This window comes from Leguminivora glycinivorella, chromosome 23, assembly GCF_023078275.1.
Source record: "Leguminivora glycinivorella isolate SPB_JAAS2020 chromosome 23, LegGlyc_1.1, whole genome shotgun sequence".
Taxonomy (NCBI): domain Eukaryota; kingdom Metazoa; phylum Arthropoda; class Insecta; order Lepidoptera; family Tortricidae; genus Leguminivora; species Leguminivora glycinivorella.
This window is the reverse complement of record NC_062993.1, coordinates 5,094,306-5,122,224: the sequence shown is the minus strand read 5'-3', so window position 1 is coordinate 5,122,224 and position 27,919 is coordinate 5,094,306. Positions and strand designations below refer to the sequence as shown.

General features: G+C 38.0%; 1 protein-coding gene across 1 annotated transcript; it reads right to left on the bottom strand.

The window, feature by feature from the left end:
* On the bottom strand, positions 1–27,767 carry LOC125238284 (facilitated trehalose transporter Tret1-like). The gene is made up of 8 exons (XM_048145572.1): positions 27,649–27,767; positions 17,756–17,909; positions 16,016–16,218; positions 14,061–14,247; positions 12,200–12,582; positions 11,330–11,438; positions 1,203–1,398; positions 1–408 (listed from the first exon to the last, which is right to left on the bottom strand). Exons 3-8 carry the CDS (start codon positions 16,136–16,138, stop codon positions 300–302), a joined length of 1,107 nt encoding a protein of 368 aa, XP_048001529.1. The 5' UTR covers positions 16,139–16,218; positions 17,756–17,909; positions 27,649–27,767; the 3' UTR covers positions 1–299.
* Positions 27,768–27,919: the final 152 nt, after the last annotated feature.

Sequence of the window (27,919 nt, the reverse complement as noted above, 5' to 3'; positions counted from 1 at the left end):
TATGTGGCATGGATTTTTGAGTCATTTTTTTTTACTCTTTTATGTAGTTGAGAAGTCTTCGAAACGACAAAAAAATAATTGTAGCCCATACAAATCAATTCATTCAATCTAATATGCTCATCTTTTATGCTTCGTCTGCAGCTCTGCACACTGCCACGCTATTAATAGAACAGCCGGCTTAGAAAACAATTGAAACTCATACATTACAAGTGTCCTGAGTCGACGCTGCATAGTGTGGGCACACGCTCTGAGTGGATGTACACTTAGGTATGTTATTAAAAAATCCGTCTTTTACTTCTCTAAAACTTCTCCATCTGCTTCTCATCACTCCTCGGTTTCGCCCCCAAAGCCGTTTGTATCTCCGCTATAGTCTTCCCCTTCGTCTCCGGCACACAGAAACACACAAACCACAGACCAACCCCTATAGACATCCATTACAAGACGACTCGCGGTCGCCAGCCTTCCTAGTATTTGCACTGATATAAGCGCGGGCGCTCGCCGTGCCCGATCAGTATCGACCAAGTAACAGACCCGAAAGCAGCGCGTGTTTTTCGCACTAAAAAATTGGAAAAGGGTATATTGATGCCTTAAAGATGTCCACCTGTAGTGTGAAATGGTGTGGAAAGGTAACAAGAAGTTCAAATTTAAAAACAGACGGCATTACATTCCACAAATAAGTCATATTTATAATTTATTCAGAGCCGGCATAGGTCAACTTACATTGGCCACTTACGCGTCAGTAGAGGGACAGTCATACTTCTGTCCCTTTTCATCTGGCGCGACTGCCCGCCGTCCTTGAAACGGCCAATCACAGCGCGCTTAACACATTCCCCGCCCGCTCCTCGCACCCCAAACACTGGTGACTCGTATCGCGAACAAAATATACAAGATTTCTACTCTATAGGAGGTTCTCTGTGACACAAACAGACACATCAGCACACAGTTAACACTGAAGATGCCGTAGGTTGTTGGTGCGCCAATAAATGTTGTTACCAGCGCGAAGTAGGTACATCACGGTTAGGAAGACAAAGATTAAGGAGGTTAGCATGCTGACGGTTCTTACAACGATGTTTAAAAAATCCTCTCAAATTTTCTAAATCTTCTCCATCTGCTTTTCATCACTCCTCGGTTTTGCCCCCAAAGCCGTCTGTATCTCCGCTATACTCTTCCCCTTCGTCTCCGGCACACAGAAACACACAAACAGACACATCAGCACACAGTTAACACTGAAGATGCCGTAGGTTGTTGGTGCGCCAATCAATGTCGTCACCAGCGCAAAGTACTTGACGGTTAAGAAGATGAAGATTAAGGAGGTTAGCATGCTGACTGTGACGCCCACGGCACGAGTTCGGCCGTCGAAGAGCTCTGCTAGAAGACCCCAGGATATGGAGCCGAGACCTGGAAGAGAGAATAAATGAATAATACAAGCCAATCACAAAACCGGCAAGAGCGTGTCGGGCCACGCTCAGTGTAGGGTTCCTTAGTTTTACGTATTTTTCTCAAAAACTACTGAACCTATCAAGTTCAAAACAATTTTCCTAGAAAGTCTTTATAAAGTTCTACTTTTGTGATTTTTTTCATAGTTTTCAAACATATGGTTCAAAAGTTACAGAGGGGGGCACACTTTTTTTTCCTTTAGGAGCGATTATTTCCGAAAATATTAATATTATCAAATAACGATTTTAGTAAACCCTTAGTCATTTTTAAATACCTATTCAACAATATATCACACGTTGGGGTTGGAATGAAAAAAAAACCGGCCAAGAGTTAGAGGGGGGGGGGACGCACTTTTTTATCCTTTTTTATCCTTTATCCTTTTGTGATTTTTTTCATATTTTTTAAACATATGGTTCAAAAGTTAGAGGGGGGGGGACGCACTTTTTTATCCTTTAGGAGCGATTATTTCCGAAAATATTAATATTATCAAAAAACGATCTTAGTAAACCCTTATTAATTTTTTATTATTATAAAGATATTTTATTATAAAGAACATTCAGAAGACACCATGGATAACAAACGAAGTCCTTGATCTCATGAAGGAGCGAAAAGTCCACAAAAATACAGATATCAGGAAATACAGAGAAATAGACAACCGCATCAAACAACAAATACATCAACTTAGAAATAACTGGTTAGAGAATAAGTGCTGCGAAATTGAAGATTTAGAAAAGAAACATGATAGTTTCAATTTACATAAAAACCGGCCAAGAGCGTGTCGGGCCACGCTCAGTGTAGGGTTCCGTAGTTTTCCGTATTTTTCTCAAAAACTACTGAACCTATCAAGTTCAAAACAATTTTCCTAGAAAGTATTTATAAAGTTCTACTTTTGTGATTTTTTTCATATTTTTTAAACATATGGTTCAAAAGTTAGAGGGGGGGGACACACTTTTTTTCCTTTCGGAGCGATTATTTCCGAAAATATTATTATTATCAAAAAACAATCTTAGCAAACCCTTATTCATTTTTCAATACCTATCCAACAATATATCACACGTTGGGGTTGAAATGAAAAAAAATATCAGCCCCCAGTTTACATGTAGGGGGGGTACCCTAATAAAACATTTTTTTCCATTTTTTATTTTTGCACTTTGTTGGCGTGATTGATATACATATTGGTACCAAATTTCAGCTTTCTAGTGCTAACGGTTACTGAGATTATCCGCGGACGGACGGACGGACGGACGGACGGACGGACGGACGGACGGACGGACAGACAGACATGGCGAAACTATAAGGGTTCCTAGTTGACTACGGAACCCTAAAAAGTAAAGGAATTCACAAAAACAAACAGGAAAAAAACAGTAGCAAAATTATTTAACGATCAGAACAAACTTGTAACTGATATAGAAGAAATAAACAAGACATGGGAAATATATGTCGAAAAACTTTTTGAAGACAACAGGCCCCGTAGCCGAATGGCATTTCTCCGACGCCAAACGAAAGCGATACGCCACTGGCTCTGTCGCGCCAATACGCAAGCGCGATAGAGATAGATATCTACTAGCGCTTCGTTTCGTGAGCGTTTCGTGAGCGATTGTGCCATTCGGCTAGCCACCCAGAACAGAATCAAGCCCAGAAGAGATTTGTACTTACGAAGGACCATCTATACTTAGCCAGGAAATAGAAAGAGCCATCAGAAATATGAAATCAGGTAAAGCGCCAGGCCCTGATGGTGTATACGTCGAACTTATTAAATTAATATCTGAAGACAATATCAAAGTTTTAAATAAATTATTTAACTTAATATATGAAACTGGCAGAATGCCAGCTGACTGGCTACACTCGACCTTCATAACACTCCCGAAGAAAACCAATGCAAAAACTTGTAACGAATACAGACTAATAAGTTTAATGAGCCACGCCCTAAAAATATTTTTAAAAGTAGTATTAACCAGAATACATCACAAAATTGATACAGAAATTAGTGACACACAATTCGGCTTTCGAAATGGTGTTGGTACCAGAGAAGCTCTAACTTCAATCCAGGTTTTAACTCAGAAATGTTTAGAAAGTAACCAAAATGTCTACATCTGCTTTATCGATTTTGAAAAGGCTTTCGACAACGTTAAACACGATACATTGATGCAATTAATAGATAAAACCGAAATAGATAGCAAGGATAAGAGAATTATAAAACATCTTTATTGGAATCAAACAGCAAATATAAATTTAGATCATAGTAGTACAAACAACATACAAATACTTAAAGGAGTCCGTCAAGGCTGTGTATTATCCCCGTCACTTTTTAACTTGTACTCAGAATACGCATTCAAAGAGGCATTCGATGGAGCAGAGGAAGGTATAAAAGTCAATGGCAGAATTATTAACAATCTAAGATTTGCCGATGATACAGCCATTTTGGCAAATAGCTCAAGAGATCTGCAAATACTAATCAATAAACTAAGTACCTCGCTAAAGAGCCTAGGATTGAAAATGAATGTTAAGAAGACAAAGTACATGGTAGTTTCGAAATTTCCTGATAGAGTAAGATCAACAAGCCTTAAAATTGAAGATCAAACAATAGAGCAGAGCCCAACTGGGGTAGTACCTCCGCCTTACAGAAGACCGCAGCCAAATAGCACTAGACCCTACTCATAGTGTTGTGATGTAGTATGTATTTACCTATGTCAGTAGTACGTAAGCACTGCCTATATAATCGTGTACCTTGCCTAATATCAGTCAGAATAAATCATATATTCATCGAAGCTGTTGTTTCTCTAATGCCATCCGTACATGGCGACCCTGCCTTTTAAGGCAGCGGCCTCGTGTTCGCGAGTGCAAGGTTGTAATTAATTAAAAATGAAGGAACTAAATTAAATAAAAATTAAACAATTTATGGACTAAAGTGGCAGAACAAGCAGTGTTTTGTTAAAGACTGAACAATGTCTGTGGGACTATACCCCATTTGGGCGAAGTGGCAGTGTATTCGTTATAAGCTAATGTCACATCAATAATGCAGTACGACGTTACCTACTGTTAAAATGGGGTCCGGCACATCTAAACCACAAGAGGTAATCATCGCGCAGACGGCTTCAGGAGGAAACAATGAAGCAAATGCCTCGGTGAAGGATTTGGCATACCACGTCAGCAACACCAACATAGTCCTGATGACCATACTTGTCATTATTGCTCTGATCTTCGTGTACGGGCTATACAAGATATATTTGAGATGCCATAAGAAGATGATCCGTAGGGAAATTAACGGTCAAGTGGCCTTCAGGCGATCCTTTGGACTCGGGAAGAGGACCGGAGCAGCAGATGCGGTGTAACAGTTTTTTTACGACGCCTTCCTCGGACTTTTGACGGCACGGTGACGCAATGCGACGAAAGTGAAGTGTTATGTGGTTCAAATGTGAGTTAGTAGAATTAATTACCTATAACATAGATTAATTTTAATATAAATTTATCTAAAACGTATCATATATGTTCGTCAAGTAAATGCCTTTAAGGCGATGTTTCAAGAGCTTACAGATTTATACAATGAATTAAGCAAACTTAAGCAAAATATTTCTAAGTTAAGTCTTGAAAAAAGAACAGAAAAGAAATTAAATGAAAAGTTGATAACAGCAAAAGAGTTATATGATACGTTTTTGGAGTATTCAAAAGTGATAGATAATAAAATCTTAAAAGGAGAAGTTACCAGCGATACAGTAGTATATATTGACGAATTACGTAATAATATCGAACATCTATATAACAAAATATACCAATTTTGTACGAGCAGTCATATTGTAAAGTCAACCGCCATGGAAAAATTCGATCTCAAAACGGCAGTCCACCTCTTACCTATTATGACCGGTGATGAGGATACGACTAAAAAATTAATCGATGCCATTGAGCTATATAAATCAATGTTAGAAACGGACGGTATAAGAAAATTAATTAATTTCGTGCTCAAGACACGTTTATCTGAAAATGCCAAGTTACGAATGTCACAGTCATACACAGACTGTGAGTCGCTTATTCTGGACCTAAAAAATAATTTCCTAACCAAAAAGTCAAGTACTGCTATTCACAGTAAGTTAATGCAAATAAAACAGCAATCACTTTCGATTGATGAATTCGGTACACAAATTGAACAGTTGTTCGTTGATTTAACAATTTCTCAAGCCGACGGTGACCAAAATGCGCACAAGGTATTAAAACCTATAAATGAGAAGCTGGCGATAAAAAGGTTCACCGACGGGTTGCGAAATCCTACTTTAGGGATCATACTGGCAGCCAGGAATCTACCAACATTAAAGGATGCGATTCAAGCCGCGAAGGACGAGGAGATTTCGTCCACACGGGAGAACGGCGAGGTTCCAATCTTTGTCAATCGAAGGGGAATTACAGGTCAGTATAACCCACGCACAGGCCGAGGCTTCAATAACTCGCGTCGGGGAGCACCCGGCAACATGCAAGTGCGGAATTCCTATTACGGGAATCGGGCCTCGCGAGGTAGCTATACTCAAAATGAAACTGGGCGCGGTTTTGGAAATCCGACCCGCGGATTTTATAGGTTTAGATCTGATAACGTATTTACCCGAAGGTCCAAAAGTCAGCCCAATATATATGTAGCCGAAGAGCCGCAGCCTTCGACGTCAAGTCAGGATCAGGAAACTAAAAACACGACAGAAAACCCAGGTTACGAATTTTTTCGTCCCTAATACGATATATGCATACAGATACGACAGTTCCTTAGAAGTAGTAATTGGAGACGACACGTTTCAGATGCTAGCAGATACGGGCGCCGCCGTATCGGCCGTGAAATATGAAACAGTTTCGCGGCTAAATATTCCAATCCAAAAGCAAATCGTTCCTATAATCGGTCTCGGCGGCGATCTTTACACAGAAGGCTATGCTTACATAGAGTTTACTTTACATGGACACCGCTTATGTCATAAATTTCACGTACTTAGAAACTTACCTTGCGGTCCTAGTGCCATACTAGGGCGGGACTTTTACGTAAACATAAGTGTATTATAGACTACGAACAGAACACATTCACCTTAAATACAGCTACATTAGGGAAAATAACGGTACCCTTACAGCTAGGAGCATTAGGTAAAAATAACTATTTAACTTTACCGCCAAGATGTGAAAAAATATTCTTTATAGAAACTGAAGTAACCGAGGATTGTATAGTAATTTCAAAGGAGCTTTGCAATGGCGTATTTTTGGCAGGAGGATTATGTACACCGAAAGCAGGGAGAATACCAGTTCTGTTACTAAATACTAGAGATACAGAAGTGCATCTTAGTTATTTTAGGCCCGAAATACAAAAGATTAGACAATATACTTTATGTATGTTTGAAGATGCAAAAGTTAATGGGGACAGGGTGCGTAAAATGTTTTCACTTTTAGAGTTAAATCATCTAAATAGTGAAGAAAAAACCTCAATTCAGAATATTTGCGCAAAGTTTTCAGATATATTTTATATACCCGGTGATACATTAACGCCCTCAAAATTAGACCCACAGAATATTCACTTAAAACCCGATGCAACACCTGTTTTTGTCAAACAGTATAGATTACCACATTCTCAAAAATCAGAACTTGAAAACCAGGTACAAAAAATGTTACAAGAAAAAATAATCGAACCAACGCAAAGCGAGTGGTCGAGCCCAGTCCTTTTAGTACCTAAACACCCAGATTCAGAGGGTAATAAAAAATGGAGATTGGTAATAGATTTTCGAAAATTAAATGACCGTATAATGGACGATAAATTCCCTCTCCCTAACATCCATGATATATTAGACTCATTGTCCGGTTCTATGTACTTCAGTCATTTAGATCTACATCAAGGGTTCTTCCAACTCAGCTTAGCTGAAAAAAGTAGGCCATACACTTCGTTTGTATCCCCTTCAGGGCAATATTGCATGACTAGGCTACCAATGGGATTAAAAATTAGCCCGAGTTCTTTTTCAAGGGCAATGACGATAGCCATGTCGGGCCTTAACTACGAAAAGTGCTTAATATACATGGACGACCTTGTTTGCTTTGGAAGAAATTTGGATATGCACAACAAAAATCTGATGGCTATTTTCAGTCGCTTACGTAAATTCAATTTAAAATTAAATCCGAACAAGTGTGAATTTTTGAAGAAAGAACTTCTTTATCTAGGACACGTAGTGTCGGCGGATGGTATTAAACCGGACCCGGATAAAGTTAAAGTTTTACAGGGGTATCCGGAGCCACAAAACACAGAGGATGTAAAAAGATTCGTCGCCTTTGCTAATTATTATAGAAAATTTATTCCAAATTTTGCCGCTACATGTATACCTTTAAATAATTTAACACGTAAAAACGTGACATTCAAATGGGACGACGATTGCAAACAAGCATTTTTATCCCTTAAGCAGTCATTAGCCACGCCACCCGTACTTCAATACCCGGATTTTCGAGAAGAGAACAAATTTATTTTAAAAACTGACGCATCCGGAATAGCAATAGGTTCTCTACTTTGCAACGGAAACGGACACCCCGTAGCGTACGCAAGCCGTAGCTTAAATAAATCAGAAATTAATTATCCAACCGTGGAAAAAGAGCTTCTCGCGATTACGTGGTCCATTAAGTATTTTCGACCTTATCTCTATGGGCGGCACTTCATAGTAGAAACTGACCACAAACCGCTAGTGTATTTATTTAATATGACTAATCCCACTACCAGATTAATTAAATTCAGGCTGCTCCTTGAGGAATATAACTTTGTGGTACGATATGTAAAAGGGACCGACAATGTTTCTGCAGACGCATTGTCGCGTATAACTTTAACAAGTGACGACTTGAAAAAGATGAGCGAAAATTACATATCGGTATTAACTCGCGCGCGAAGAAAACAAATGGAGCAGCAAAATAATACTCATGTTGATAGGGCTTCCGATGATAGGATTGATCACCCTAGAGTCGTAGAAGTACTTAAACCCCCGAGAAGTTATACGGAGCTACGATTTTTAAATGAAAACGAGTGGGAAGTTTTAAGTAGCAAGTGTCACGAAATACATGCCGATTACGCATATGACAAAGCAAAGTCTATTATTTATGTTAGGCCGGTAACCCGATCGCATCGCGCACGAGTTGCCTTTGCGAGGGAACTGAGCGAATTTTGTAATAAAATATCAGTCGACTGTTTATACATTTTTAGGAATATTGAGAACATAACTTTAATTAAAGAACTAGCTCAAACCATTAACGATATGACGCAGTGGTCCGGACCCTTCTTGCGCATATTGAAGAGCACTACCCGGATTGACAACCACGATACACAGCGCGTGATATTAAATGACTACCACATGCTCCCTACTAGCGGACATGCTGGAATCAGACGTATGCTAAATAATATTCGGCAACGTTATTTTTGGCCAGGATTAGAAAAAGACGTTGCAGAATTTGTCAAAAGATGTGACAAATGCCAACGTCAAAAATACTTTAGAAATACAAAGGAACCAATGGTCATAACGACTACAGGTAACTTTGCCTTTGATAGGTTATTTTTAGATTTAGTGGGCCCCTTAGTTAAGGATAGCAATAATTACACTTATATATTAACGCTGCAATGCGACTTGACCAAATACGTCGAGGCGTATCCGCTTACATCTAAGGACACAGTCTCAGTGGCAACCGCTTTTGTTAACAGTTTCATTTTGAGATATGGTATTCCTCGAGAAATAATAACTGACCGGGGTACTGAATTTTTGTCATCCACAATGCAGGAAGTATGCAAACTTTTAAACATAAGTCATTTAAAGTCAACGTCTTACCGTCATCAAACCATAGGTTCCTTAGAAAATAATCACAAACATTTAATTTCTTACTTACGCATTCAAACTAATAATGAAACTAACAATTGGAGTTCATGGCTACCCTACTGGTGTTTTGCTTACAATACGACTGTTCATTCAGAAACCCGATACACTCCATATGAACTTGTCTTTGGCCGACGATGCAATATACCGAGTAATCTTTGTGATTCATTAGATCCTATGTATAACTTCAATGACTATTCCTTTGAATTAAAATACCGATTACAAAAATCCCAATATGACGCAAAATGTAATTTAATTCAAGGGAAAACATTAAGAAAAGCGCAGTACGACCACAAGGTTAACCCTGTAACTTATAAATCCGGCGATATGATTTTGATTAAAAATGAAGCGCTTAGTAATAAGTTAGACCCGCTGTATAAAGGGCCTTTCCTAGTTGTAAGACAAATTGACCCTAACGTTGTAATCATAGTTAAGGATAAAGAGGTGTCGGTTCATAAAAACCGTACAAAGTTGTATTCACCTTAGCAAATTATGTTTAAGTACCTACCTTTCTTTTTTGTTTCTTTATTTATGTAATGTTGAGAGAAAAAAAAAAAAAAAAAAAAATAATAATTTTCTTTTTTTTCTTTTTTGGTGGGGCGTGTGATGTAGTATGTATTTACCTATGTCAGTAGTACGTAAGCACTGCCTATATAATCGTGTACCTTGCCTAATATCAGTCAGAATAAATCATATATTCATCGAAGCTGTTGTTTCTCTAATGCCATCCGTACAGTGTTGTGTTCCTGCCGGTGAGTAAGGCTGCCAGAGCTCAACGAGGGTGCGGTGTGCTGATGACGGGAGGACTTACGGAACTAACTTGTTCCGTCTATTATTGTCCTTTGAGTCGTCGGCAACCCGAACCCTCCTTAGAACTTGTACATTCCTTTTTGCTGTGTACTTAACACAGCAAAAGGGAGTGTACAAGTTTCTAATAGGGTGGCAACGCGCTTGTGACACTGTTTGAGTTGCAGGCGTCCATAGGTTACGGTAACCGCTTTACATCAGGCGGGCCGTATGCTTGTTTGCCACCGACGTAGTATAAAAAAAAAAATAGAAAAAGTTAAGCAAAAAAAAACAGTTTACATAAAGGGGGGGGGGGGATTACCCTAACAAAACATTTTTTTCCACTTTTTATTTTACCACTTTGTCGGCGTGACTGATATACATATTGGTACCAAATTCAGCTTCCTAGTGCTGACGGTAACTGAGATTATCCGCGGACGGAGGGACAGACAGAAATGGCGAAACTATAAAAGGGTTCCTAGTTGACTACGGAATCCTAAAAAGGGGTATTGGTCGAAGGGTGTCAAATTACGACGGTTCCTGTCGACAATTCTCTGACATTGGGTATAAAGAGTTAACTTGCTGAAGAGGCGAGTACAGAGGCTATAAGTAGTTCAGGCAAGTAATGTTGTTTCCGCAGTGGAGATAAAACAACTGAATGCTACTTAAACCTAAAATCTTAACCATAAATAAAATCGTTAATCAATCCATAGATGTTTACCACTGGTCTATCACATTGTATTTCACAGTTTTGAATTATTCACACTAAGTTTCACCAGACTTATGTACCGTTTGACCGGAAAATACGTAGACCAAATTGTTTACAGTCGAGCTCCCGATATTTCATGCAGACATGCATCATGGTCATTGGTCACGGGTAATTCAGCCGTAACACGGCGAATACACGGTAGGTGTAACATTGTATTATAATTTATAACATCGTCAAAATAAGTGTAATATTGCAATTTGATATTAAGCTAAGTAGAACAAACGAGCCTCTCGCTTTTTACCCAGAACGTGCAAGTTGTGGAATACGCTTCCTTCTGTGTTTCCCTTGCGCTATGACATGTGGTTCTTCAAGAAGCAGGTATTTAGGGTTGTCAAAGATCGGCAAAGCATAAGTGGCTACCCTGATGTTGCTTATGCCATGGGCGGCCATGACTGTTTCCCAACAGGCAACTCGTCTTTTCGATTGCAGCCGATATCATTTAAAAAGATTTTTCGCAATTTGAAAGCTTCCTCTGTTTTAAACTTACCAGCGCTGAAACAGTAGACCACCAAGATTAGAGATATGAGAGGTACATAGTTAAGGAATCCAGTGACTGGACCGGCCTCTTTCAGCTTGAAGAACACACCAAGTCCAACCTGAAAAGGTAAGATTTACATTAGAGATGGGCCGAACATTCGGGAAATATTCGGTATTCGGCATATTTGGAAAGATTTTTAATTCGTATTCGGCCGAATAATTTGGTGTCATTGCCGAATATTTATCAAATAAACAAAGGAAACAAATAGCGTAATATAAGTTGTTTCGTAATTCATCGGATAATGAAATTCTATTTCAGCACTCTAAAAATAACGTACCTAGTTTAAGAAACAAAATCCAAAATTTTCATTAAGAGCCTTTAGTAAGATAAATATACCCATTACCAATCATTGAAAAGTTTTTAACTCTAAGCCAGAATCTAAAATTCGGCCGAATGTTCGGTTCGGTAACAGCTGAACCGAATGTTCGGCCGAATATTCGTATTTGGCTAAGTCTGTATTCGGCCCATCTCTAATTTACATGTTTTAAAGATCAAAGCTTGTTGTTATAAAATCTTTTACTTCTGAGTTTATGCATCTACTCGTAATCAGTCGACGACATACTAAAAACCAAAGATTTTTTAAATAATTTTGGATAGGTACCTACGTCAAGAAATTTAAACCTATCGCTGCCATCGATAAATCCAATACTATTATCTACCTTTCTGTGGTTCTTACCACTTGCATATTAGATTATTTGAGCGTCAGACATTAAGGAAATGTTCTCCTACAAGATGCCAGAACAGTTTTCGACATGGCAATGCAATGATAAATAAAATTATTGTTCTGCCGCAAGATGAAAGTAGAAATGTTAGACTCACCATCCCCACAGCTTGTCCAACCAGCGTCGAAGCCAAAATCGGCTTCCTCCCAAACCTATCAGTCACCAGTGTCGCCGAAAACGCTGCCAACAGCTGAATACAACCAATCACAACCGAGGCTATCTCTGGCCTTACACTCGTTTGAGTAGACTCCAACACCGTTTGTAAATAGAACGACACAGCATTAAATCCAACCAGTTGCAAACCGGCTCCAAAAACGATGCCTATACTGGCTGATTTTAAAAAGATTCTGTCCTTTAGTAACTCTCGAGTTGTTATTTTTTCTTCGTTTCCGGATAAGGAGTATTCTTTTAACTCCTCTTTGGCTGAGGCTTCTGTGTCTCGGAGGTATAAGAGGACTTTTAAAGCTTCGTCTGTACGACCTGAAATCATAAAGTCAGAAAGTTAATTATTAAAAAAAACTAGTTACTTAATAGACCTGTGTTCCTAGACTTGTGTGGGTCAAGATCCGATGTGAAAGGGTGAAATGAAAGTTACACATAACTCTTTACCCCTTTTATTTATTTATTTCACCTTTCTTGCTCAAAAGAAACCCTTAAATTACAAATGGCGGACTCTTAATGCCATTCTCTAACCGTTAACCTTTTAATAGTAAATGTATCTCGACATACCTATATAGAAAAAAATGGCTTCAAAGAGAAATGAAATATGAAATAAAGTACCTCAGGTAGTGAAATCAAAAACAGAAAGAACCGACTTAAAAGAAAAATATGTACGGTACAACTTATTTTATATAATCTAACGCCTATTGCTTTCATCATAGCAATAGTGTGATTCGGCCTTCAGATTAAAATGAGATGTAATTATCATCAATGCCGCGTTCCAATTTGTAAATGTCAAATTAATTAATATCAAAGAGATCATGAGAGTTATCTCATTGATTAAATATATTTCGTAGCAATAATAGTGAAAATCTGTTTTCAAATTAAAAATGAGTAATAATAATCCAGAAAAACAAGCTATCTTTCGAGAATTTGCTAACAGGGAATACTATTATTTTAGTTAAGTAGTAGGTACTTTTCTTAAAATTTTAAGATACACCTACTTTTATCAATTTTAAAGCAGTTATTATAGATTTGCGTTTTTAGTATGCTTTTCCGAGCTAGTGACGAGAAAATTATAGATTTGCTAGTTTAGTGTGTAAATAAGCTAGGTTTTGTTTTTTTACGCACTACACGGATAGCCGCACAGCGGTTAGGAATGTATGAAATCGGAGCCGCAAACACTACGTACTATGCGGCCTGCCGCCACCGCATGCGGGTAGCCGCTTAGTGCGTATTAGCCCTAAGTAACTGGGACCTTCATCGGGAGCAAGCGATAGCATGTTGGTACAAACACAATTCCCTTTGTTTTTAACCCCTGACGCAAAAACGACGGGCTGTTATGTCTGTATGTCTCTCTGTTTGTGTGTGTGTCTGTCTGTGGCATCGTAGCTCAAGAACGGTTGAACCGATTTAGATTGAGTTTTATTTTTGTTTGAAAGCTGAATTAGTTTCGGGACTATTCTTAGACATGTTTCATGAAAATCGGTCCAAGCTATGTCGCGCGGTCGGAGGTTTTTCAAAATTTTAATTTTGTGGTTAGGTTAAAGAGAGAGCCTTTACTACATAGTTAATGTGGTGTAGAGTTAAAACCCATACTAATATTATAAATGGGAAAGTTTAGTGTGTGTGCTGTTTGTTTGTCCGTCTTTCACGGCAAAACGGAGCGACAAATTCACGTGATTTTTAAGTGGAGATAGTTAAAAGGATGGAGAGTGACATATGCTACTTTTTGTCTCTTTTTATCACGAGCGAAGCCGCGGGCAAAAGCTAGTAATGTACATTTCAGATTGTCTTACCTTTCGAATACAAGAAGTAAGGGCTGTCAGGTAAGAAGAACAGTGGCACCAACGTGACAACAGCAAAACTCAGCATCATCACATTCAGGGTGAAGTACTCCAAAAATGGACCAGCACTCAGCATGATAACTATTCCCAGGGACGAGAAGATCTGGAGAATGGTTCCTAGGGAACCTCTCACTTCTTTCTGTAACAAAACAGTTCAGTGTGATGTATGTATGATAAAGTATACAGAGGGATTAAAAGACCTGATGATGGTTCTGAAAGTCTCCCCAAACTTAGGAAACCTCAGACTTCTTTCTGTAACAAAATATTTCAGTATACAGAGATAATAAAGATAAGATGAAAGTATAATAAGCTACGCCCGGCGGGCACATTTAGACACGGATTTGCCCGCCGGGTACCCGTCCGCTGCCCGTGCTCAAATCTGAAAGGCACACAATGGTGATTTTTGTGTTTTTTAAGGAGCAGCTTGCATTTACGTACGGAACAGTGACATTTGGTGCAGTGGAACTGCTGATGTTGGTCAGAACGGAACTCCTCAAATCTGAACGGCACGCTTATAGTGACTTTGGTATTTTTATAAGAACAGCATGCACTTACGTCCAGAACAGTGACATTTGGTGCAGTGGAACTGCTGATGATGGTCAGAACGGAACTCCTCAAATCTGAACGGCACGCTTATAGTGACTTTGGTATTTTTATAAGAACAGCATGCACCAGAACAGCAGTGACATTTGGTGCAGTGGAACTGCTGATGATAAAGATAAGATGAAAGTAATAATGTAAGCTACGCCCGGCGGGCACATTTAGACACGGATTTGCCCGCCGGGTACCCGTCCGCTGCCCGTGCTCAAAACTAACGGATCTGGCACGACCCGGCAGATCCATCGGCTGCCCGCGCGTGTGTGTAGCGCGGATGTGCCCACCGGATCGAACTTTACTTAATAGCAAGGATATGTCCGCCTCGGATTTGTCCAATGGGCAAGCCGCGGGTCAGATCCAAGCCTCGCCCGGCGGACTAATCCGTACGTGTAGGCTATTTGGCTAATGGCGGATCAGATCCGAAGCTGGCTCGGCTGGCAAATCCGTATGTGTATGGCTATAAAGTATAAAGAGATTTGATCTTAACCGATAGCAAATTTCAGTTTTATTTCAAGTTTAATCCCTAAGTTAAAACATGTTGCTTATTCTGTGTCCTTCTTCGAACCGGTTGCACCTAGTTGCATCGACTCAATTTGATGTCCCGATTAGTCCCAATTAGTCCCAATGTCCCGCGTAAAATTAGTAGTAGTAGTAGTAGTAGTAGGTAGTAAACTGTTTATTGTACAATTAATAACAAAAAACACAGTAAATTACAGTAAAGAATAGTACAAAGGCGAACTTATCCCTTTGAGGGATTTCTTCCAGTTAACCTTAGAAATATTTTAGACACATAGTCCTTTAACACTTGTTCTTCTTGGAGCCTTATCCTAGAATTTTGCCACAGCTCATGAGAACCTGGCTTCTGTTTTTGGTAACTACGACAAGTAAATAAAAATTCTTCTTTGGAAGCGTAGTTACACACACAGGCACCACAGTGAACAAGCTTGAGCATGTGTGAGTGTTGAAAGCGTAATGACAAGGCAAAGGTGACCGCTTTCTATCATGCGGACCGTATACCTGTTTGCCACAGACGTGGTATAAAAAAAGGCACACAGGTAAAATTCTAACCCTACTTATTCATAAACGTACTCTAAAGTTATCAAGCCGATAAAGTTTGTCCCTTTCTATCACACCAATTTTTTACGTCGAAAAGGGACAAACGAACTTTATCGGCTTGATAATAACTTAAGAATATATTTATGAATAAGGGGGTAAGCATCTACGGGCACATATTCTTTAAGACTTCTTCTCAACCCGGCATTATACCACGACTCCTGAAAATCTTGTAAATAAAATCAAATTCTACGCACACTAGCGACTTCTGAAGCGTACATAGGCACCACAGTGAACGTGATAGCATCACAGAGTCCACTCAAGGCTCTGCCCAGTATAACTGCCCAGAGGTCAGACGCAAATGTCAAGCAAAGACACATGATGAGACGAGGCACGTAGCTGATGACCAGGCAGTATTTGCGGCCTATACGGTCGACGAGGAAGCATGCTAGGAAATTTGCTGAAAAAAAAACGAACACTCTTCATTTCAAGTTAGGAAACCAAATTTTTTTAAATTATGAAGACTCATCATCATCATCCTCCTTGCGTTATCCCAGCATTTGACACGGCTCATGGGAGCCTGGGGTCCGCTTTGATAACTAATACCAGGATTTAGCTTTGACAACTAATACTAGTTTTTACGAAAGCGACTGCCATCTGACCTTCCAACACGAAGGGTAAACTAGACCTGATTGGAATTAGTCTGGTTTCCTCACGATGTTTTCCTTCACTGAAAATTGATGAATTCAATGAAAAATACTGGGGAAAATTAGACATCCAACCAACGCGTCATTTTCTATGTAGCTGACTAGAAATTTGTTATTTTGTGGTTCTTTTGAATGAATTTACAGAAAAGGGCCCAGTCTAGCGCGAAGCATCATTAGAAATAGAAATATTAACATGGCAAAAAAAATATATGTAAGCTATCTTCATTAGGATAAGTATTGTGGGTGAAAAGAAATCCCGAAAAAATTGCTGATTCGGTCAGCTACTTAGAATGAGAGACGAATTGGTCAGTCAAAACAGCGTTCTTGGGATGACCAACTGAACACAGTATTAAATTAAATTAAAATTAAAATTATTTATTTCATAAATGACTGTTTACATGATGTAAGGTGATGGTGCCGCCTGGTAAGCAAAATGCCTGTGTTGGGAGAAGCCGCTCTTCCTTTATGCCGGCAGATCTGTGTTAGCTCCACACTACCTCAGTTAATAGCATGAAGTTGCAGTGTGTATGGATGGAGAATTCCGTAATATTATAAATAATATTAACTAAATAAATAATATATACCCCCATATTCATAAACGTTCACTAAAGTTATCAAGCCGATAAAGTTCGTTTTCCCCTCACTACATAGCTCGGAAACACGTGTTTTGTCCTTTAATACCAGCGGGTAAAAACGCATTTTATCCACTAGTGGGTAAAGTAATTTGACCTTGAATAAAGTCAAATTAACTGCTTTAAAACTGATAAAAGTAGGTGAATCTAGTAATATAGATGATTTACAACCTGTGGAACTACTGGAAGCAGTGATAAACGCATTTTTTGCGTTGTAGTTTCTTCGCTATAGTGAGGGGAAAAGTTTTGTGTAACATTCGGGTGCAAATCGAGGGTTTTGCTGGTGAAACCGGATAAGTTAAGTAAACTGGTTTTTGATATTCTAACTATGTGCAATTCCCACAATGTTGTTATTTCAAGGACAAATTATCTCGATTTATCAGGTTTCACCAGTAAACCCTCGATTAATGTTTTTTACTTCTATTTTTCAGAATTCTCGAACACTCGCTTCGCTCGTGGTTCAACTATAGAATCCTTTCACTTTCTCGTTTTTCAATACCACACTCGGCGTTAAAATACAACTATGCCCCCTTGTATAACAAATAACTATTGTCCTCTTCCGACGTATTGGTGTGATAGAAAGGGACAAACGAACTTTATCGGCTTGATAACTTTAGTGAACGTTTATGAATAAATAAGGGGGTTAGTATTTATTTACCTAAGCCTCCAGTCAAAATCCAGCGGAGACGACCCAAGAACCCTCAGATTCGGTCACAGGTCTTGGCAATGTGGTGGTGTCATTCTTGCTAAGCTTCACCAGCACTGGTGAGGCCAGGCGATGCTTAGTCCAGTGCAGAGGACGCATAGGTTCGCTGAAAATGATCATGATAAAAATTATAAACTGAAACAGATACTAGTCAGCTTAGGACACAAAGTTATATAGAATTACCAAAGACATAATGTAACTCCGTATAGACAAAGTAAAATATGTAATCACAGTGCATAGAATGCCATACGACACATGCTTAAAACTTTTAAACCTCAGTTTTGACAAACTGGCCCATATTCTTAGCTTGATATGTGTTAAAATGTCAAATATTAATATTGGGTGCCCTCTATTTCGCCTATCATTAATTCGCATAATTTGAATTCGCATAACAGATTTGGCATAACATAATTGTTCATAACATTGAATAAGCATAATATTAAAAATGCATAATTCTTATTTCGCATAACAATGAATCTGCATAATTGAAATTTGCATACTATTATTTCGTATAACTTTAATTATCCTAAAATAAATTGCCATACTTACTAACTGTATGGAGTAAGCGATTGGATCAATCAGGGGCTGATTTTCCAATTTCGAGCGCTCAATTTTGAGTGTTTAATTTTATACTGTCTCACTTATTAAGCATGAAAAAAATAGGGTTAAGTAAGGTACCTAGGTACAGCGGGGCAAATCTCGAGTGGGGGGCAAATGTAACTGGTCAATTCCATGTTTTACAATGTGTGCATTATTAAAAAAAACTGTTTATTTTTAAGAAACATACTTGCATTTATGAACTTATCTGCTAATATAAATAAATATAAATAAATATTATATAGGACATTCTTACACAGATTGACTGAGCCCCACCTTCTCTCTGAATCTTAAATTAAAAAGATTATTTGAGTTAAGGAGTCTTTATTTTATTTATACATTACTTATTAAGTTTTTTCGTTTTTCATAAGTGTTTTTCAGAAAATAGAGTGTCTACCAGTTATGTAGTAAACGTGTTCAGTGGGTACATGTAATAATGGAAATAGGGTAATTAATGGAAAAAATGGATTAGTTACAATTGCCTTTTAGTCTAGATTTGCCCCGCTGTACCTTACTAAGGAAATTGAAAATGGATAGTATTTAAATAATATTATTTCATCGTACAGATTTTCGCAGATTGCACGTGCCAATACTGATACCCGAGCAAGCGGAAGATTCCAAGTGGAATCATGAGCGTTGCGAGGGTTTCAAGGCACATTAACCTTCGTACGGCTCGTTAAACATTGCCACCGAGTTTGAAAACCAAATTTTTCACCACCCCAACACGAACAAAATACTGACTATAAAACATCAAACTAAATCAGATCCATCGATTTCTTCAATATTTATGATTCAAAATCATCATTTATAGGTAAAATTCTATCAGCTAGCTTAAGACATCAAGTATTAATATTAGCGCCATCTAGCTGAGCGTACCCCAAAGGTGTAATGCCATCTAGGCCACCGTACCTTTTTCTATATGGTACTGAGGTACGTATTTTTCTTACACTGTAGCTGTCTATACAGAGTTACATATGTCTTTGCCTATACATACGAATCTTTGCTTCTGTCAGTTCAAACCTAAAGGTTACCACATCTTCCATCAATATCCGCATTTTATTCTGCATGGCAAACAAGTCTTGCATATGCATTTCCGGTTTCTTTCCTCACATTGCTGAAAGTTTTGTCAGTAATTTGACATCGTCGAATTCGTAGAATCAAATCAACGAGATTGCCAAGTATTAGGTTCGTCCATAATCTTCGGACACTGCTTATTACGAGACGGAACGTATAAAAATAACTTCGTCGACGGGTAATATAAAACGTTTTTAGTGTCAGTAATGATAAAATTACCACACTTTGCAATGGCCGCTCAAAGTTTGGTCCTAAAAAACAGTTAATCATCTATTCCAGTCACATCACAAAAGGCAACTAAAATTACAGTCCAATAAAGGCAAGGAAGTCTGCAATGATAGCACTTGAACCATTATAAGGCCCACAACACACAAATTACTTTCAGCACGACATGTGACTGTGTATTAGCATAGAGGAAATTAAGTTGGAAACAGAGTACTGAAATACTATTGTAATATTAGCTTAAAATTGTTGAGCATTAGACTTTTTATTCGTTGCGACATCTATTGACAAATAGCAGTACTGATAAATTACGCTAGTTGACGCGTGATTGACGCGTGGATGACGCTAGATGTCACTCAAATAAAATAAAAAATAATAATAAATATTGGGGACACCTTACACAGATCAACTTAGCCCCAAACTAAGCAAAGCTTGTACTAATATAACTTGTATTTACTAATGTATGGAGTTATAACTCTTTCCTTATTCATCTATGGTATTAGGCACAGAGTAGTAATAGAACAGAGTGAGTCTCACTGAAGACCTGCTGTGACCCAACAATGGCGGACGTTTTTTTTTAAATTTTATTTTATGGCTTGGTGGCGACCTTTCAAGCCAGCAATGGCAGACGGTTTGCGATGTGCAAACACGATTTAAAATCAAAATAATTATAATTCAGGTCAAAAGAAAATCAATTCTTCACTTAATTTATCAAAAATTAATTATTTTACTTGAAATTTAGAAATATCTTGTTTTTAACAAATAATAATGACTCAGTGCGCCGTGTGCAAACACTATTAAAAAAAAATACTGGTCACACTCTTGTTTTGCAGTTTGTTGGTTTACGATTATGAACATTAATTAATATTGTGATTTTACGCATAATAACGTGATAAAGTATTAATTTACGCATGAAAAGTTGCTCCGTATTTTTTTTTCTTTCGATTGTTGTCATTTTTATACAATTTGACAACGCATGTAGGCATATTTTCTTATTTTTCTGGAGATGTTTTCGCCACGGGCGCCTCGATCCGACTGACGGGAGATTAGTGGATAAGGTCATAGACAAAGCTATCAATGTGGATGATGGAATCACAGGTTTTTCTTCGGAGTTATCCGTCCATAGAATTATAGGTTCATGGTATTAGGTACATATATTATAATCTAATTCAGTTCCTTTCCGAATGTGCATTCTACATACGACACATAAAGGCGGAAAAGAAAATAAATTGATGAATTTGATTTCGTTTCATGATTTATACTATAGAGGTATATAAGAGGTACAATTCCATAAAAGTAACTATTCCGGTATAGCTCAATTCACAAGAGCTGGCACGAATGGAACGAATGTTTGAATGAAAATATGCATGTGTGTGACAGATTAACCAATAAAATGGTGGCTCTTGACAGTTACGACTGTATACCAATACAGGTGTCACTCACACAATCAAAGTTTCGTTCATTTCATTCGTGCCAGCTTTCGTGAATCGACCTGTACCTATTAATCATTTATGAGGTACTATAATAACTATAAAAAAACTGTAAGTAGATACTTATTCTTTTATTGCGTTGTTGGCATTGAGATACCTACGAATGTAGTGGATGATAGCAAAGACATTATGTAACTTCGTATAGACGGATAAAGTCTAATGGCCGCTGTACACACATGGCCAACAGTTCCACCAACCCCCTTGGCCATGTGTGTAGAGGGCTACTTGGCCGTAAGTTGGCAGTTGGCGCTTGCGCTTGCCGGCCAACCGATTCGTGTCGGTTTTTTGTCCACACATCAAAGGATCTTGGCGCCAATGGCCAACTGCGTTTACACGTTGGCGCTTCATTCAGTTGGTCGTCAGCCGTCAGAGAGGACAGTAGTGATATATTTACGAAAATAATAAGTTTATCTATGCCAATAATAGTGTAGATTTTAGGAAATAAAATAACCTTGCAAATGTTTAATGTATTTCCTAAAAAAGATAAATGTTCTTATCAGAATATTCAAAAAATTGTTAATATTGCAAATAATTTAATTTTACTACGGGGTTATTATTTTTTAATATTTTTTTTCTGACAACGTCTATGACCAAGAATTTCCTAGATTTTTTCATTCCACGTCCATCTTTCATGAAGAGCCAATGCCAAGTGATTGGTTCGCCAATGTGTAAACAGCGGCTCTTATCTTGGCCAAGGGGTTTCACAAAGGGCTGGTGGAACCGTTGGCCATGTGTGTACAGGGGCCATAAGAAAAAAAACGTACCTCAAAGCCATAGAGAAAAAAATACGGTGGTCTAGATGGCGTTAAACCTTTGGAGAACGCTCGGCTATTATTAGGCTGTAATATTAATAAAACACATATCAAGCTAAGAATATGGGCCAAATTGCCAAAACTGAGGTTCAAAGTTTTACGTTTCACTTTGACAGTAACTCTCTATTATAATACTCGATCCTCTTTGATGATAGTAACATCGCGTGCTAAATACCTACTACTACCTAATTATCAAGGTCTACCTACCTGCCCTAGCCAAAAGAACAATCATCAACGCTAAGCGTTTCGTATATGTATAGATCTTCCTATCGCTCTGTAGTCTTACAGCGTAGTTTTACCAGTTGAAACATTGGGAATTTTTTTCCCAGTAGACTTACTGATTGTGAGACTTTGCTTTTTTTGTACGAAAGCAGACGCGACAACTGTTTCGAAGGAGCCCCGCTGCGCTGCGCGGGGCTCCTTCGACACTACTACCTTCGCTCGTGGTTCAACTATAGAACCCTTTCCCTTGCTCGTTTTTCAATTCCACACTCGGCGTTAAAATACAACTTATCCCCCTTGTATAACAAATAACTATTTTCAAATAATTTACACGGCATCACAGCTTAAACCGAATCATAGTAAAGATACGAGTAATGTAATTATAATTCTTGTACCTAACCTTCATTTAGCCATGAGGCAGAGTGTCAAGCCAAGTTAAACAAGATACTGATAGACATACAAATAGAGAGTATGGATTCCTTTTGTACCTTTTTGATACGGAACCCGAAAACGATAGAACTGGCGAGGAAGCGGCTAATCCATACTAATATTATAAATGGGAAAGTGTGTGTGTCTCTTTGTTTGTCCGTCTTTCACGGCAAAATGGAGGGACGAATTGACGTGATTTTTTAAGTGAAGATAGTTGAAGAGATGGAGAGTGACATAGGCTACTTTTTGTTTCTTTCTAATGCGAGCGAAGCCGCGGGCAAAAGTTAGTATGTTATAATTCTAGTTATAAATTACATTTAACACTTGGAGCCACCCATTTGACTGTGGGATGTAGGTTCAATTGAGGTATGGTACCTATGAGCGATATGGTCTAGCAAACTGTCATTGCAATATCACGATTTCGTTTTCTTTCGTTGCTAAAATTGGCACTGAAACTTAAAAAAAAAAACAAGAAAAAAATTAAGCAGTTGAATTCCAGTACACTTTCAGCCAAACTGTTTGTTCAGATCTCGGTGAAAAAAACAGTTTGTTTTTTTTTCACTGTACCAAGACTGTACTGTTGTTTCTGATGTTTCATTACTGTTTTTGTTTGTTGTTTAAACCCTGGAATGCCGTTGTCAAAAATTTGTTACTGAATAATTCTGTCAATTACATACATACATACATACAATCACGCCTGTATCCCATAAAGGGATAGGCAAAACACATGAAACTACTAAAGCTTCAGAGCCACTCTTGACAAATAAGGGTTGAAAGAAAACGAAACTGTGACACTGCAGTGACAGGTTGCCAGCCTCTCGCCTACGCCACAATTTAACCCATATCCCATAGTCGCCTTCTACGACACCCACGGGAAGAAAGGGGGTGGTGAAATTCTTAACCCGTCACCACACAGGTAATCAATCAATTAATTAATTAATTCAGGTCTGTCAATTACACTTTAAATTGTCTGGGACAGATCTGGAACAAGGCGTTTGAGGGGTTAAACAGTATTATGTGCTCTGTTGTAACCTTGGGAATACAAGCGTGAGTCTATCAAGTATGTGAATATATGCATTTGGCCCTTTGACCCCACTTTGGAGCCACTTTGACCCCACTTCTTAGCTCATCGCTTATAACTGTATCACACTGTATTGTCGTGTTAATGAAGTAACAGAACAGTATTATTGTGGATAATTAATTAAGTATAATGTCTGAATTAATTACTTTAGTATAATGTTTATTAATAAGTAATTCCTTGATACTTTTATGTGACTGCAGCTATAGTTATTCACCACTATACATTAACGACCGGTCTGGCTCAGTCGGTAGTGAGCCTGCCTGCTGAGCCGCGGTCCTGGGTTCGAATCCCGGTAAGGGCATTTATTTGTGTGATGAGCACAGATATTTGAGCCAGAGTCGTGGATGTTTTCTATGAATATCGCTTAGCACCCATAGTACAAGCTTTGCTTAGTTTGGGACTAAGTTGATCTGTGTAAGGTGTCCCCAATATTTATTTATTTATTATTTATTTATTTATATAATTATATGTAATAGTACCAACCAAGGATGATTTATATAGGATATAAAATCTTCATACTAAGAATCGTACCTCATTTTTTAGCGCCACCTATTTAATACATTGATGATGGCTACAAATTTATTTTTTACCAAAATTTGTATTGACATATTAAAATAAAGAAATATGTCATTTCTTCTTATAAAAAATAAAAACGCAAAAATATTTGGAGAAAATATGATTTTGGCCACTTCTGAGCCGAGAAACAGCTCCATCTAGTATCAAGCCTAAAAAGCATTTCAGGGGTAACGCTTTTTTGTACGGGTTTTGTCAGTCCCATATTATATCGTTATTGGTAGTACCTATAGATACCTGTATACTCTAAATAAATAAATAAATAAATAAATAAATAAATATTATAGGACATTCTAACACAGATTGACTGAGGCCCACGGTAAGCTCAAGAAGGCTTGTGTTGTGGGTACTCAGACAACGATATATATAATATATAAATACTTATATACATAGAAAACATCCATGACTCGGGAACAAATATCTGTGCCCATCACACAAATAAATGCCCTTACCGGGATTCGAACCCAGGACCGCGGCCTCTACATTTTCGTAAGCGAACCTCTCCCTATCGCTCTTCTGTATAGGCGCGACAGAGACAGACTGCGTTTTGATCACTACGTCGCGTGTGGTCGCGTCATCAGTTGCCACTTCAGCCAGGCCGGCAGTTTACCAATTGACTAATAGTAATTTCTATACTTAGCGGTTTTCCTTCCTTATTGGCTACGTGCACGACAATTACGCCCACTACCATGTGAGCTTGAAGTGGAAAATGTCAAAAAATGACATGTAAACAAACATATATTTTAGCGATTTTTCGTTAATTTTAAATAAATCGAATAACAAGAGCTACTATTTCAAGTGTAATTTAGGTAGATAGATTATAAAGACAAGGATATAATAATAAAAATCAGCATTTCCAAAGCATTACTCACGGTATAAACTTCCAACCCCAGACCACAGAAAGAGGCAATAAATTGGTGCTGGCAGGGCACGTAAGGAATCTTGATGAACATAGGAGTTATGGTAGAAGTTCTACGAGCGAGTGAATATGGTATTCGCCAAACCTCCGTCCCGTTAATGCCATGTAAAACAAATCTAAACGTAAGTACCTAGTCATGTCCGCGGCCGCAAAAATATCCGACACGGGCCTATTCCCAGGCTAGGCTTGAATCTTTAAGCATAATCTTTTACGGTAGGAAAAATACTAACAGCGTATTGAACAATATTAGGTAAACAAAGCTTAAATATAATTTATTATAATGTTTTGTTTTGACATGTCACTTACGTTTTCTTTTTACGGTAGCTATCCATTTAGTTCTTTGATCCAATTTCCAGTGTGCTCTAAGAAACGCATAGAACGTGCAACGACTATTTATGTCATTATTTTTACAAAATTTACAACGAAAAAACATTGGTGCCCCATATCAACCATTACACATTGTATTATATTTTATGAGTTTTGATAGATGACAACCACAATCAGTGTCGATTTTGACCACCGCAAGCACTGCGATCGCTTTGCTTACCCCCTCCATGCACTTCGCACGAAGCCAATACCAGACTCATTATCATGTGTCGTTGGAAAATCAGCTGGCCTAGACGTTCGTTGACATTACGCGCTAGACACCGATCGAATAGAAACGCAGTCTGGCAGTACTCTGGCTCAGGCCCAGTAGCCGAATCGCATTTCTACGACGCGAAACGAAAAGGAAACGATGCGAAAGGTAGTCTCGCTCTGTCACGCCAACACGCAAGAGCAAATACGCGATAGAGATAGATATCTACGAGCGTTTCGTTTCGTGAGCGTTTGTGCCATTCGGCTACGCAGTCTGGCTCTGACTAGACACATACGATCGTAAATGTTTGTGCATATTGCTACGTACCCAGGGTTCGTAGACAAGAGCACAATGGTTGACACTCCGTGACAAACACAGTTGGTTCTTTCGCACCAACACGGAAGAGTGACAGAGATAACTACAATAGGAAAGCTAAGGTGGGGGAAAATAAGTGCGTTTCATGAGGGGTAAGATGATTATCCCCGCCTTAGCTTTCCTATTGTGTACGGAACTTGAAAGTTTCGGCCCTGTATTGTGACAAAGGTCCTGAAATATCTAAATATGTGAGTGTGCACGGGAAAACGTCCCACTTTGTAGATTGCTATAAAGCCGCTTTGTCACTTTATTCATATAAAGATACAAGTAAATATCGTCTTAATGTTAACATACACTGAGAAAAAATACAACCAGTTTTCATGTTCGTTCAGCAAGTTTTTTGGTTAAAATAGCGCCTACGTGCTCTTTGGTTCAAACAACAAGCTACTTGTCATTTGAATCAACAAGTCGATTTTATAAAAACAACTGACACATATTGTTTTAAACATACGTTTGGCTGATTCAAACGGATAAACCGCAACAAGTCGAACTTGTTAAATTCACAATGCAAATTTATCTCAGTGTATGTCGGTGATTTGTGCAGCATTGTTTCAAAATAGTACAGTCAGCTGCAGAGAAAAGGAGACCCCCTGCCATACTAATTTGTATGGCAGGGGCTCAACTTTTCTCTGCAGCTGACTGTACATAATATTATTACAAGTGCGTAAAAGTGGAAGGTCGAAACGAGTGGCGATAAAATTTGTTTGTATGTTTTAATTTATTTATAACCTAAACACAAAATTAAAATTATGAAAAAACTCCCGACCTTAACATAGTGGACTGATTTTTGTGAAACATGGCTAAGAACACTCCCGTCTAACTCAGCTTTCAAACAAAAAAAAACTAAATCGAAATCGGTTCATCCGTTCGGGAGCTACGATGCCACAGACAGACACACACACAGACAGACAAACAGACAGACAGACACGTCAAACTTATAACACCCCGTCGTTTTCGAGTCGGGGGTTAAAAACACGAGCGAAGGGAGTGTTTTAAATTAAATACTAGGTATATACTTTAAAACTAATAAGTTAGTTTTAGTTTAATATTTATTATGTTTTAGTGTACTTAGTGTAATACAGTATAAAGTAGTGCAAGATATTATATATTCAGTGATATATTATATATACAGAACCAAAAAAAAAAAAAGTTTCTAATAAAATTTTGTAAGAAATCGGGCAGTAACATACCTATGTACATACACTGTTAGATAAAGTTAGTCGTAGTTGGTTAGCATTTAAAAAACAATGTTACATGCGAATATTATTTCAATTTCCAACACAGGGAAAAATGTATATTATATTCCATGTTTTTATTTAAGGTTTTTAATCTTCATAAATCTCATTGTCTTTTTTCTCATTGATTGCAGAAAAATAAACATTTAATAAAGTTGCATTGAACTCAAGGAATCAACACTGAGTTTTATACTATGTAAATCACTATAAAAACTAACAAAAACTAAATAAAAACAAACCTGTGATAACAACGGCATATTGCCTGATCAAAGATCCTTTAATTTTAAACATTATCACAACATAAATATAACTTTTTTAAATATCACTTCACTTTTAAAACACACGCACGTTTTATGCCTTCTTTACATCTACTGCAGAAACGGTCGACGATTGAACAACACCTATAATTAGAGGTACACAGTTATAAACCCTATCAAAAGCGAATAAAGTCCTTTATAAATGATAAAATCACCTGCTATTTCACTCCCACCATGAAATTTAATCATCACG

Coding starts and splice junctions, on each gene's coding strand:
- LOC125238284 (XM_048145572.1), bottom strand. CDS start 16,138: ATGTGTCTTTGCTTGACATTTGCGTCTGACCTCTGGGCAGTTATACTG. Junction 14,248..16,015: donor ACGCTTCAGAAGTCGCTAGT/GTGCGTAGAATT, acceptor GTTTTGTTACAG/AAAGAAGTGAGAGGTTCCCT. Junction 11,439..12,199: donor TTGGACAAGCTGTGGGGATG/GTGAGTCTAACA, acceptor TTACCTTTTCAG/GTTGGACTTGGTGTGTTCTT.